Below are 16510 nucleotides of genomic sequence, written 5' to 3'. Positions count from 1 at the left end.
AAGTAGCGATATCGGAAGATTCCATGGACCCTATAGACTCTAGGGTCCATGGAATCTATAGTGTAGTGTGTACCAAAATCTCCTGGAGGGGGCGTCAACATATATGTCACGTGGTAGCGGCCGCCATACTTTTTGGCTTGTCTGGTTTGTTTACATTGAGCGACTATCCAGTGTGCTTGTATACGTTCTTTTTTTAAACTGACCTCACAATGGTGCAGACTTGACGAGTTTACAAAAAGACGTAGAATGGCTGTACGGCGCACGGGTGCAGAGACATAACGTTCAACAAAGTATCTAAGCACAGCCGTGTTTGTTCACAACATTTTCCTTGTCCTTGTAATGTATTTGGGCCCGACGTTCTTTCTATCCATCCTGGTGTTGGTTCACTATGTTGTCGCCAAGAACGAGCTCAATATTTACAAAAACATACCACCGTCACTCTATTCTGAGTGATGTGGGCTAGAATTTAATGCCCACGAGAGGGCCGTCCCTAGCTTTTCAGACGCCGCCCCCCTTGGTGACGTACACGTTTTCACACGCTATAGAGCGTCGCAGTCCCGCCTCCTACCAGGGCCCAGGAAATTATTCCCCTTTCATTTTCGTTCATTTCAAAACGTTTTTTATTTAAAGACCTTTTAAGCCTCGTACAAAGCCAACCACAGTTGTGACAAATCATGACAACAAACACAATTTTTCGGGCCGAACAAATAATTAGAAAGAAGAAAAAAAACGGCAGGTTAAAACACTCTTTTTGTTGTTTTTCTTCTTTGTAATTATTTGTTTGGTCCAAAATATTGTGTTTGTTGTCATGATTTGTCACGACTCTAGTTGGCTTTGTACGCGGCGTAACCGTCTTTAAATAAATACTTTGTGAAATGTCTATGGGAAAAATGCATTGGGAATTATTTCCTGGGCCTGGCGTCGTCATGAAAGGGGGCGGGACTGCGACGCTCTATAGTCAACAGACGGCCAGTTAAGTGGTCGAAAATGTCGAGTGCTAAGAAAACAATAGGCCTATCTCACAGAATGTCCCCGCCCCCTTTCCACGCCCCCTTTCGGAGCTAGTAGTGATAGCGTGACGTCACTCCATAGACACTACATGTTAACAGAGGTCATTTAAGTCTACAACTTTTGTTTTCTCAAGGTAAGGTTTGTTCTATCTGTTCGAGCTGATTTACCATCTTGTTTGCTTCATAATAATATTGGTCTGACACATTTTTACATTAGGAAATGTACTTAGATTCTCCAGAGAAGAAAACGTGTAAATGCCTAATGTTAAATGACACCACTAGCTACCGGAAGGGGTTGTGGAAAGGGGGCTGTGAGATAGGCCTATTGGCGTGTCTCATTTTGTATCATTATCTGATGGATCTCAAGTGTTCCATTTTCCATTTGTATTGTGTCAATAATGTCTGTGGTCATCAATCATGCATCATGTTGTTTTGGTCTGATGGGCTCCTGCCGGTATACGTCAACAACATTAGCAGGTTAACCTCGGGATTGTTTACAGTATCGAGGTTGCCATGAACACTATAGTTGCCAAGGAAACGAGGTAAGAAGGGGCCACAGATGACAGCTGACGTGATGACAAGGCGTGAGCCGTGAACAAACAGTCTCTGTATAAAAAAAACGTATCACTGTTTGAACTTCAGAAGAATATATCCGAAACCCTCTCTCCTCTCTGAGCATTTACAACTCTATGATCTCTTCTCTGGAATAAATCCAAATATTATTAACCCATTTTGACCTGAGATCAGATTCTAAACATGTCTTCTACATCCTGACAGTTTTCTGAAAAAGCTATGTTTCTATCGTTCTTCGATTTTTCAAAAATAGCAGACCTACAAGCTCGTAGCGTGCCACTCGGTGGCGCGCTACGAGCTTGTAGATCTGCAATTTCTCAATAGCTAAAGCATAACATAATGCTAACACCAAAAGGGGTTCCCGCCCAAAATAAAAAATAAAACATTCCACCGTTTATCCAATATAATTAATTCACATCTGACCGATAGATATATGGACCGGTATTTACTATAGGGGAAAAATAAAGCTATCAACATTTGAAATGCTACAAAGTAACAAATATAGGATACCATGTAAACAAGCATCATGCATCTGCTGTTTGTACATTTATGTGCATAATGTGAGTAACATTATATACGTCATACCTGCATGTTTTTCTGGACTGGATTGCTCCCACAGGAGGGATCAATACAGATTGATCTGCTTACTGTCTGTCTGTCTGTCTGTCTGTCTGTCTGTCTGTCTGTAAATGGTGCATTTATATAGCGCCTTTATCCAAGGCACTTTACATAGATTGTGCATTACATTCACCCATTCACACACACACATTCACACACCGATGGCGACGGAAACCATGCAAGGCACCAACCAGCACATCAGGAGCAATTAGGGGTTCAGTGTCTTGCTCAAGGACACTTCGACACTAACTCTGGGGGAGCCCGGGTTTGAACTGGCAACCTTGCGGTTCCCATCCAGCCACTCTACCCCTGAGTCACCGCTGTCTGTCTGTCTGTCTGTCTGTCTGTCTGCCTGCCTGCCTGCCTGCCTGCCTGCCTGCCTGTCAGTCATTTCCTTTCGTAATAGAGAACAATAAAGTTGAACTTGCTGTATTTGCTGTGTTTTCTCAGGCATAATGTTCCATTATTGATATAAAAGGAAGCCCTCAGGCCGACTCCCAGCACACTCCGGATGAGCAAGGACATGATTAAAAAAGCCTTTTAGTGTCTCAGGGCATGTGGCAAAAAATAAAAGCAATTAACCCATGTTGGGCGGGAACCCCTTTTGGTGTTTTTAAGCATTATGTTATGCTCTAGCTGTTGAAAAATAGCAGATCTACAAGCTCATAGCGCGGCACCGAGTGCCGCGCTATGAACTTGTAGGTCTGCTATTTTTGAAAAATCGTGAAAATGTGGCACAAATCTTTGAATATATATATCCTTTCGGAGCCAACGATTTGAACTCAAATATTAGCTTCTGGGAGGTCCCTGGAACTACATATTTTCAGATGGGGGTCCTCAGCCAAATACAGAATAATATACGGACAAATACAGATAATTCTGGGGGTCCTTGACATGAAAGTGGTTGAGCACCACTGACATACAGAAACATAGGTTTTTCAGAAAACGGAGAACTTATAGAAGACATTTCTTTAGAATCGGCCTCAGGTCGAAATGGGTTAAAAAGCCAGTCAAAGGACGCCGAGCGGTGTCGACCTGCGTGGGCCTTCCTCGGGGCGTGACTCGGTGTCGACCTGCGTGGGCCTTCCTCGGGGCGTGACTCGGTGTCGACCTGCGTGGGCCTTCCTCGGGGCGTGACTCGAGCGGTGTCGACCTGCGTGGGCCTTCCTCGGGGCGTGACTCGAGCGGTGTCGACCTGCGTGGGCCTTCCTCGGGGCGTGACTCAAAGGAAAAGTCACATTCAATTATTGTTTTCAAAATGGTAAACTAGTTGACCATTTAGAAAACAATACAGCAGGCACCGCATAGATCAAAGAGAACAGCCATTTTGCTCCTATCCTCTGCACAAGCAACAAGATAAAAAAAACAACAACAAAAACTCACTGTGGTCATTAGTAGACAGTAACAAAGTACTTTTACTTGAGTAATATACTTTAAATTATTATGTTTTGTGTATCTGTAATACTTTACTAAAGTATTTGCATTTTTGAATACTCTCCATTATAGTATGAAGACAAATATATACTTTTCGAGGATCATACATATACACTTATGAATTAACCACTTAAGCCCGATTTGAAAATAGCAGATCTAGTTTATTTTTTTTTGGGGGGGGGGGGTGATTACAACATTTGAAATAGGCCTACAGCAATGCACTTATATTAAAAAGAAAATGTACTTTGTTAATTTTGACTTTTAAATTTAAATAGTATTAAATGTGTAAAAGCAATTATTCCAGTACTACAACTCAAGTACAAATTTGACTGAGAAACTTTCACTTTCACAGCAATATTTGACCATATTATACTGTCAGTATTATACTGTACATTATACTGTGAGTGATAACACTTCGTCATAATGGGGCACATTCATACCCACAATCATTTACTACACGGCATGGCTTGGTTGAATGCTTGATTCTGGTTGGTCAATCGCCGAATTCATCGGGTCTGTTATTTCTGGATAATGGACCGCTCCGCTCTATAACAGATGCCTAATCAAACCCTCGGAGCACCTGCTGTGCTCTGTTGATTTACTGCTGTTTCCAATATTGAAAACATTTGAGCGAGAAATAGACGATGCAGTACCCGAAAATAGATTCTATTTGATCAACTTGCGTGCGTGCGTGCGTGCGTGTGTGCGTGCATGCATGCGTGCGTGCGTGCGTGCATGCGTGCGTGCGTTGTGCGTGCGTGCGTGCGTGGCACAGTGAATGAATGAATGAATGCACCCACCATTGTGACAAAATAAATGTGTTTGCGCTGCATGGTGGTGGATCTGTCTATACCTGCGGCATCTCCCATGGTGTTGTGGCTGAGGTCCAGGCTCTGCAGCGTGGTGTTGGTGGTGAGGGCCCGGGCCAGGTGCTGAGCACAGCGGACGTCCAGGCGGTTCCCAGACAGCCGGAGAGACACCAGGCTGGTGTTTTCTTGCAGCATGACGGACACGGCCCTGGCCCCGAGCTCCCCCAGGCTGTTGTCTGACAGGTCCACCTCTGGGATGACGAGGAGGAGGAACCAAACAAACAAACACATGATGATGATGAGGAGGAGGAACCAAACAAACAAACACATGAGGAGGAGGAACCAAACAAACAAACACATGAGGAGGAGGAACCAAACAAACAACACATGAGGAGGAGGAACCAAACAAACAAACACATGATGATGATGAGGAGGAGGAACCAAACAAACAAACACATGAGGAGGAGGAACCAAACAAACAAACACATGAGGAGGAGGAACCAAACAAACAAACACATGAGGAGGAGGAACCAAACAAACAAACACATGAGGAGAAGGAACCAAACAAACAAACACATGAGGAGGAGGAACCAAACAAACAAACACATGAGGAGGAGGAACCAAACAAACAAACACATGAGGAGGAGGAACCAAACAAACAAACAAACACATGAGGAGGAGGAACCAAACAAACAAACACATGAGGAGGAGGAACCAAACACACAAACACATGAGGAGGAGGAACCAAACAAACAACACATGAGGAGGAGGAACCAAACAAACAACACATGAGGAGGAGGAACCAAACAAACAAACAAACACATGAGGAGAAGGAACCAAACAAACAAACAAACACATGAGGAGGAGGAACCAAACAAACAAACAAACACATGAGGAGGAGGAACCAAACAAACAAACAAACAAACAAACAAACAAACAAACACATGAGGAGGAGGAACCAAACAAACAAACACATGATGAGGAGGAACCAAACAAACAAACACATGAGGAGGAGGAACCAAACAAACAAACACATGAGGAGAAGGAACCAAACAAACAAACAAACAAACACATGAGGAGGAGGAACCAAACAAACAAACAAACACATGAGGAGGAGGAACCAAACAAACAAACAAACAAACAAACACATGAGGAGGAGGAACCAAACAAACAAACAAACAAACACATGAGGAGGAGGAACCAAACAAACAAACACATGAGGAGGAGGAACCAAACAAACAAACACATGAGGAGGAGGAACCAAACAAACAAACACATGAGGAGGAGGAACCAAACAAACAAACACATGAGGAGGAGGAACCAAACAAACAAACACATGAGGAGGAGGAACCAAACAAACAAACAAACAAACACATGAGGAGGAGGAACCAAACAAACAAACACATGAGGAGGAGGAACCAAACAAACAAACACATGAGGAGGAGGAACCAAACAAACAAACACATGAGGAGGAGGAACCAAACAAACAACACATGAGGAGGAGGAACCAAACAAACAACACATGAGGAGGAGGAACCAAACAAACAAACAAACACATGAGGAGAAGGAACCAAACAAACAAACAAACACATGAGGAGGAGGAACCAAACAAACAAACAAACACATGAGGAGGAGGAACCAAACAAACAAACAAACAAACAAACAAACAAACAAACACATGAGGAGGAGGAACCAAACAAACAAACACATGATGAGGAGGAACCAAACAAACAAACAAACACATGAGGAGGAGGAACCAAACAAACAAACACATGAGGAGAAGGAACCAAACAAACAAACAAACAAACACATGAGGAGGAGGAACCAAACAAACAAACAAACACATGAGGAGGAGGAACCAAACAAACAAACAAACAAACAAACACATGAGGAGGAGGAACCAAACAAACAAACAAACAAACACATGAGGAGGAGGAACCAAACAAACAAACAAACAAACACATGAGGAGGAGGAACCAAACAAACAAACAAACAAACACATGAGGAGGAGGAACCAAACAAACAAACAAACAAACAAACACATGAGGAGGAGGAACCAAACAAACAAACACATGAGGAGAAGGAACCAAACAAACAAACAAACAAACACATGAGGAGGAGGAACCAAACAAACAAACAAACACATGAGGAGGAGGAACCAAACAAACAAACAAACAAACAAACAAACACATGAGGAGGAGGAACCAAACAAACAAACACATGATGAGGAGGAACCAAACAAACAAACACATGAGGAGGAGGAACCAAACAAACAACACATGATGAGGAGGAACCAAACAAACAAACAAACACATGAGGAGGAGGAACCAAACAAACAAACAAACAAACAAACAAACAAACACATGAGGAGGAGGAACCAAACAAACAAACAAACAAACACATGAGGAGGAGGAACCAAACAAACAAACACATGATGAGGAGGAACCAAACAAACAAACACACGAGGATGAGGAACCAAACAAACAAACAAACACATGAGGAGGAGGAACCAAACAAACAAACACATGAGGAGGAGGAACCAAACAAACAAACAAACACATGAGGAGGAGGAACCAAACAAACAAACAAACACATGAGGAGGAGGAACCAAACAAACAAACAAACACATGAGGAGGAGGAACCAAACAAACAAACAAACACATGAGGAGGATGAACCAAACAAACAAACAAACAAACAAACAAACACATGAGGAGGAGGAACCAAACAAACAAACAAACAAACAAACACATGAGGAGGAGGAACCAAACAAACAAACACATGATGAGGAGGAACCAAACAAACAAACACATGAGGAGAAGGAACCAAACAAACAAACAAACACATGAGGAGAAGGAACCAAACAAACAAACAAACACATGAGGAGGAGGAACCAAACAAACAAACACACGAGGAGGAGGAACCAAACAAACAAACACATGAGGAGGAGGAACCAAACAAACAAACACATGAGGAGGAGGAACCAAACAAACAAACACATGAGGAGGAGGAACCAAACAAACAAACACATGAGGAGAAGGAACCAAACAAACAAACACACGAGGAGGAGGAACCAAACAAACAAACACATGAGGAGGAGGAACCAAACAAACAAACACACGAGGAGGAGGAACCAAACAAACAAACACATGAGGAGGAGGAACCAAACAAACAAACACATGAGGAGGAGGAACCAAACAAACAAACACATGAGGAGGAGGAACCAAACAAACAAACACATGAGGAGGAGGAACCAAACAAACAAACAAACACATGAGGAGGAGGAACCAAACAAACAAACACATGAGGAGGAGGAACCAAACAAACAAACACACGAGGATGAGGAACCAAACAAACAAACAAACACATGAGGAGGAGGAACCAAACAAACAAACACACGAGGATGAGGAACCAAACAAACAAACAAACACATGAGGAGGAGGAACCAAACAAACAAACACACGAGGATGAGGAACCAAACAAACAAACAAACACATGAGGAGGAGGAACCAAACAAACAAACACATGAGGAGGAGGAACCAAACAAACAAACAAACACATGAGGAGGAGGAACCAAACAAACAAACAAACACATGAGGAGGAGGAACCAAACAAACAAACAAACACATGAGGAGGAGGAACCAAACAAACAAACAAACACATGAGGAGGATGAACCAAACAAACAAACAAACAAACAAACACATGAGGAGGAGGAACCAAACAAACAAACAAACAAACAAACACATGAGGAGGAGGAACCAAACAAACAAACACATGATGAGGAGGAACCAAACAAACAAACACATGAGGAGAAGGAACCAAACAAACAAACAAACACATGAGGAGAAGGAACCAAACAAACAAACAAACACATGAGGAGGAGGAACCAAACAAACAAACACACGAGGAGGAGGAACCAAACAAACAAACACATGAGGAGGAGGAACCAAACAAACAAACACATGAGGAGGAGGAACCAAACAAACAAACACATGAGGAGGAGGAACCAAACAAACAAACACATGAGGAGAAGGAACCAAACAAACAAACACACGAGGAGGAGGAACCAAACAAACAAACACATGAGGAGGAGGAACCAAACAAACAAACAAACACATGAGGAGGAGGAACCAAACAAACAAACACACGAGGAGGAGGAACCAAACAAACAAACACATGAGGAGGAGGAACCAAACAAACAAACACATGAGGAGGAGGAACCAAACAAACAAACACATGAGGAGGAGGAACCAAACAAACAAACACATGAGGAGAAGGAACCAAACAAACAAACACACGAGGAGGAGGAACCAAACAAACAAACACACGAGGAGGAGGAACCAAACAAACAAACACATGAGGAGGAGGAACCAAACAAACAAACACACGAGGAGGAGGAACCAAACAAACAAACACATGAGGAGGAGGAACCAAACAAACAAACAAACACATGAGGAGGAGGAACCAAACAAACAAACACATGAGGAGGAGGAACCAAACAAACAAACACATGAGGAGGAGGAACCAAACAAACAAACAAACAAACAAACAAACAAACACATGAGGAGGAACCAAACAAACAAACACATGATGAGGAGGAACCAAACAAACAACACATGAGGAGGAGGAACCAAACAAACAAACACATGAGGAGGAGGAACCAAACAAACAACACATGAGGAGGAGGAACCAAACAAACAAACAAACACATGAGGAGAAGGAACCAAACAAACAAACAAACACATGAGGAGGAGGAACCAAACAAACAAACAAACACATGAGGAGGAGGAACCAAACAAACAAACAAACAAACAAACACATGAGGAGGAGGAACCAAACAAACAAACAAACAAACAAACACATGAGGAGGAGGAACCAAACAAACAAACACATGATGAGGAGGAACCAAACAAACAAACACACGAGGATGAGGAACCAAACAAACAAACAAACACATGAGGAGGAGGAACCAAACAAACAAACACATGAGGAGGAGGAACCAAACAAACAAACAAACAAACAAACACATGAGGAGGAGGAACCAAACAAACAAACAAACAAACAAACACATGAGGAGGAGGAACCAAACAAACAAACACATGATGAGGAGGAACCAAACAAACAAACACATGAGGAGAAGGAACCAAACAAACAAACAAACACATGAGGAGGAGGAACCAAACAAACAAACACACGAGGAGGAGGAACCAAACAAACAAACACATGAGGAGGAGGAACCAAACAAACAAACACATGAGGAGGAGGAACCAAACAAACAAACACATGAGGAGGAGGAACCAAACAAACAAACACATGAGGAGGAGGAACCAAACAAACAAACACATGAGGAGGAGGAACCAAACAAACAAACACATGAGGAGGAGGAACCAAACAAACAAACACATGAGGAGGAGGAACCAAACAAACAAACACATGAGGAGGAGGAACCAAACAAACAAACACATGAGGAGGAGGAACCAAACAAACAAACACATGAGGAGGAGGAACCAAACAAACAAACACATGAGGAGAAGGAACCAAACAAACAAACACATGAGGAGGAGGAACCAAACAAACACATGAGGAGGAGGAACCAAACAAACAAACACATGAGGAGGAGGAACCAAACAAACAAACACATGAGGAGGAGGAACCAAACAAACAAACACATGAGGAGGAGGAACCAAACAAACAAACACATGAGGAGGAGGAACCAAACAAACAAACACATGAGGAGGAGGAACCAAACAAACAAACACATGAGGAGGAGGAACCAAACAAACAAACACATGAGGAGGAGGAACCAAACAAACAAACACATGAGGAGGAGGAACCAAACAAACACATGATGAGGAGGAACCAAACAAACAAACACATGATGATGATGATGAGGAGGAGGAGGAACCAAACATCACAGTCATCTTATGGTGCAATAAAGGCACTTTTCACAGCACCGGAGCCCACAGTGTGTGCGAGTTGTCTTTATTTTTTATTTTTGATCTAAAATATGAATTTAGGCACACTCATACCATCTCTCACCTATTCATTTTCGGTCAAAATGACCCCTAGCTGCCTAGATTGGCAAAACGGCCTGGCCAATCAGCAGCAGCTAGAGGCGGGATAGCTGCTGCTGATTGGCCAGGCCGTTTTGTGGCCGGGCATCAAGTCTGCCTGAGAGTTCCCACATGGGAGCAGGAGAGGGGAACCCAGTGTACTCTCTGCTGCCCCATCTGGCGGAGTCAGGTTAACCCTTCCCCCCCACAGGAGTGGACTTCACACCTCCAGACAGCCCATTGTTCAATTTAAAAGACAATGGCTCTACCCGCTGGGCGGTGAAGGTGTCCAAGCTTAAAAGTCAGCTTGTGTGGTACCTGGCCTTACATCAGTAATGCAAGTGTTAAATCCAAAGAGAATACAAATGGAATCAAATGGAGCCTTTGCTTAAGTTACGACATTGATTCTCTACCCTTTTAATTTCTGGAAGGACTCCCAGTTTCCTGCAGATCGGCCCCATAACTTTGGGCCCAGACCGTGTTCCATATAAGGTCATATTTGGTCATCTTGCCCTTTTTATCATTAATACTCATAGCCTATACTGCCTGTTTACACAGGGCTGCTCCTCTAATCCTATTAAATGTCATGTCACCATCCACGTGCCTAATCATCTCAGCCCTATATTATCCTTTATATTATTTTATCATATTTATATTATGGATTTCCTGACGCAAGGTTCAGATTTAATATCTTATATCTTGTTGACTCCTTATTCTGTCTCCATACTGTCTGTCCCCAGTCAAGTTAACTTGCATACTGAGAGGCCTATTCAGCACTCGGACAATTGGACTATTTACTCTAAATTATATATGATGTAATTACTTGCTGAATTCCATTACATTTCTCTGTAAATTGACTTTATACCTACTAAAACTGTTGTTAAAACCTTAATCCTTCCTCTCAGAACTTTATTTGTCTGTCTCCAAATTCTTTAAGGTATTTCTGTTTTTTATGATACAGTGACTGTCAGTCAGATTTAAAGGGCACTTCACTCATTTTTAAGGTAAAGACAGCACGGCATTTGGGTCTCCCTGCTGGGTTATAGATATAGACAGTCTTTTAAAACTATTACAATATTCATATAAGTATGGATTTTATTTCCATCAAAGGAAATTACACACACACACACACACACACACACACACACACACACACACACACACACACACACACACACACACACACACACACACACACACACACACACACACACACACACACACACACACACACACACACACAGTCCTACAGGAAGGATCCTGTGAGACAGAGACGTGCACTAGCAGACACTCTGACATATTGTTGCATATTCAGGATTGCTCACTAATTAGGCTATAAGTACTAGCTAATTATCACATTTCTGAGCAGCGAGACGCGAGACTCAAATTTCTTTATTTGTTTTTTTTAAACACAAAAACAGGTTGTCCAAAATCATTACCTTTCAGTAAATGGGGAAAAAATGCCTATATGTCCCGATGGAACCAATGTAGTTATTTTTTTAATTATGAGCTTGCTAATATCTTTATGTAGTTAAATATGTATTAAACCCCAGACAGATGTAACCACTTTTACATTAAATATTTTAGTCATAAATGGTAAATGGTGCATTTATATTTATATAACGCTTTACATAGATTGTGCATTACATTCACACATTCACACAGCTTTACATAGATTGTGCATTACATTCACCCATTCACACAGCTTTACATAGATTGTGCATTACATTCACCCATTCACACAGCTTTACATAGATTGTGCATTCATTACATTCACACATTCACACACACATTCATACACCTTTACATAGATTGTGCATTACATTCACCCATTCACATACACATTCATACACCTTTACATAGATTGTGCATTACATTCACCCATTCACACACACATTCACACACCTTTACATAGATTGTGCATTACATTCACCCATTCACACACACATTCACACACCTTTACATAGATTGTGCATTACATTCACCCATTCACACACACATTCATTACATTCACCCATTCACACACACATTCATACACCTTTACATAGATCGTGCATTACATTCACCCATTCACACACACATTCACACACCTTTACATAGATTGTGCATTACATTCACCCATTCACACACACATTCACACACCTTTACATAGATTGTGCATTACATTCACCCATTCACACACACATTCACACACCTTTACATAGATTGTGCATTACATTCACCCATTCACACACACACTTTACATAGATTGTGCATTACATTCACACATTCACACACACATTCACACACCTTTACACAGATTGTGCATTACATTCACCCATTCACACACACATTCACACACCTTTACATAGATCGTGCATTACATTCACACATTCACACACATTCACACACCTTTACATAGATTGTGCATTACATTCACACATTCACACACATGCATACACCTTTACATAGATTGTGCATTGCATTCACACATTCACACACACATTCACACACCTTTACATAGATTGTGCATTACATTCACACACACACATTCACACACCTTTACATAGATTGTGCATTGCATTCACACATTCACACACACATTCACACACCTTTACATAGATTGTGCATTACATTCACACATTCACACACACACATTCACACACCTTTACATAGATTGTGCATTACATTCACACATTCACACACACATTCACACACCTTTACATAGATTGTGCATTACATTCACACATTCACACACACATTCACACACCTTTACATAGATTGTGCATTACATTCACCCATTCACACACATTCACACACCTTTACATAGATTGTGCATTACATTCACCCATTCACACACCTTTACATATATTGTGCATTACATTCACCCATTCACACACACATTCACACACCTTTACATATATTGTGCATTACATTCACCCATTCACACACATTCACACACCTTTACATAGAATGTGCATTACATTCACACATTCACACACACATTCATACACCGATGGCGGAGGAAACCATGCAAGGTACCAACCAGCACATCAGGAGGAGCAATTAGGGGTTCAGTGTCTTGCTCAAGGACACTTCGACACTAATCCAGCCACTCTACCCCTGAGCCACCGCGTTACAGTGGGTGTTGTGCTCTGAAAATAGCAGATCTACAAGCTCACAACGCGTCACGGCTATTTTCAGCATGCAAGCAAGTGCCATTATGACGCCATGAATACCTGCTAAAATACATTTTTGTCGACAAAATTAACAGTAGATTCAGTGGACTAACATCTCGTGATATTTAGCTGACTCAAACTAAAACATTTCAGGTGACTAAAATATGACTCAAACTAAATGGACTTTTATTCAAAAGACTATGACTAAAACTAAATAAAATGTTATCAACACTGATATGAGTGTGATATAGATTGTGCATTACATTCACCCATTCACACACACATTCACACACCTTTACATAGATTGTGCATTACATTCACCCATTCACACACACACTTTACATAGATTGTGCATTACATTCACACATTCACACACACATTCACACACCTTTACACAGATTGTGCATTACATTCACCCATTCACACACACATTCACACACCTTTACATAGATCGTGCATTACATTCACACATTCACACACATTCACACACCTTTACATAGATTGTGCATTACATTCACACATTCACACACATGCATACACCTTTACATAGATTGTGCATTGCATTCACACATTCACACACACATTCACACACCTTTACATAGATTGTGCATTACATTCACACACACACATTCACACACCTTTACATAGATTGTGCATTGCATTCACACATTCACACACACATTCACACACCTTTACATAGATTGTGCATTACATTCACACATTCACACACACACATTCACACACCTTTACATAGATTGTGCATTACATTCACACATTCACACACACATTCACACACCTTTACATAGATTGTGCATTACATTCACACATTCACACACACATTCACACACCTTTACATAGATTGTGCATTACATTCACCCATTCACACACATTCACACACCTTTACATAGATTGTGCATTACATTCACCCATTCACACACCTTTACATATATTGTGCATTACATTCACCCATTCACACACACATTCACACACCTTTACATATATTGTGCATTACATTCACCCATTCACACACATTCACACACCTTTACATAGAATGTGCATTACATTCACCCATTCACACACACATTCACACACCTTTACATAGAATGTGCATTACATTCACACATTCACACACACATTCATACACCGATGGCGGAGGAAACCATGCAAGGTACCAACCAGCACATCAGGAGGAGCAATTAGGGGTTCAGTGTCTTGCTCAAGGACACTTCGACACTAATCCAGCCACTCTACCCCTGAGCCACCGCGTTACAGTGGGTGTTGTGCTCTGAAAATAGCAGATCTACAAGCTCACAACGCGTCACGGCTATTTTCAGCATGCAAGCAAGTGCCATTATGACGCCATGAATACCTGCTAAAATACATTTTTGTCGACAAAATTAACAGTAGATTCAGTGGACTAACATCTCGTGATATTTAGCTGACTCAAACTAAAACATTTCAGGTGACTAAAATATGACTCAAACTAAATGGACTTTTATTCAAAAGACTATGACTAAAACTAAATAAAATGTTATCAACACTGATATGAGTGTGCATGCTGTGTTGCCAGGTCTGCTTGTGGGCTTGTTGCATACTTGTAAATCATGGTACCGTACTTGCTAGTAGTTGCTGTTTTTGGGCTTGTTTCTAAAGTGCAGTTGCTTGTTTGGGTTTGGATTGTTTATAGGGTCAATATAAGTAAAATAATATAACCTTTCCATAGGAGTTTCTGTTTATATTTTTTCCAAAAAGGGTACAAACAATATTACAATATGAATAGGGGCGGTGGCTCAGGGGTAGAGTGGCCGAATGCGAGACTGCTCGCCCCTTTACCAACTCAGCGCGGCCTGGTATTCCCAAAGTAATCTAAGTAAATTATGCTTAAACGGTTAAACCTAATGATGCCTAAACCTAACCCTATTTCTAAACTTAACCCCAGTAAAACTATGCCTAACCCTAAACTTATTTCTAACCTTATTCTCAGTAAAACAAAATAAAGAATACAAGAACCGCCGCACCGAGCTGTCGGCGTGAGGTCGGCGGAAAAAATCTGGGGCGAGATGGAATTGGGGCGACCTGACCTGTTACCGAGTGGCCCAGAGTTGGTGTCGAAGTGTCTTTGAGCAAGACACTGAACCCCTAATTGCTCCTCCTGATGTGCTAGTTGGTGCCTTGCATGGTTTCCGCTGCCATCGGTGTATGAATGTGTGAGTGAATGTAATGCACAGTCTATGTAAAGCGCCTTGGATAAAGGCGCATTATAAATGCACCATTTACCATTTCTGAATCTTGAACCTAAGGCAACTAAAACAATCGTAAAGGTTGTTCGCTGTAGTACATTAATAAGGCAGTGTGTTTGAATCCGCATACAGGACTGTCGCCGGGAACCCCTTTTGGTGTTTTAAGCATTATGTTATACTTATAGCTATTGACAAAATAGCAGATCTACAAGCTCATAGCGCGGCACCGAGTGCCGCGCTATGAGCTTGTAGGTCTGCTATTTTTTTTAATTTGTGAAAATATGAGGCGCAAATCATTGAATATATTATTCTGAAATGTTGAGAACCACTGATATAGAAACATAGTGTTTTCAGAAAAACGTTCATGATTTAGAACAGGGGTTCTCAACGCTTTTGGCCGGGGACCCCCGAAAATGCTTTGGCAACGTCTTGGGACCCCCGCCCCGCCCCCTCCCGACCTCCAATATAAATTGACTGCTACAATAACCTTAATAATAGAGACAATACACCATAAATAAATACTGAAACCAGATATAATCATTAGGGAAGGTGTATGCATGTACTATGTGTACTATGTAAACTCTTCATTTCCACTTTCCAGCCATTCAGTTGCAAA

General features: G+C 41.5%; 1 protein-coding gene across 1 annotated transcript in view; it reads right to left on the bottom strand.

Annotated features, from left to right (window-relative positions):
- The window catches only part of lrrc74b (leucine rich repeat containing 74B), a 42489-nt gene that overhangs the window by 15369 nt on the left and 10610 nt on the right, over positions 1 to 16510 (bottom strand). Inside the window, exon 5 of the mRNA XM_079517155.1 lies at positions 4489 to 4695. Within this exon, the coding sequence (XP_079373281.1) occupies positions 4489 to 4695 (207 nt within the window). The remainder of the gene's footprint in view (positions 1 to 4488; positions 4696 to 16510) is intronic.

This window comes from Electrona antarctica (assembly GCF_951216825.1).
Source record: "Electrona antarctica genome assembly, chromosome: 12".
Classification (NCBI taxonomy): Eukaryota; Metazoa; Chordata; class Actinopteri; order Myctophiformes; family Myctophidae; genus Electrona; species Electrona antarctica.
This window is presented reverse-complemented; position numbering and strand designations above follow the sequence as displayed.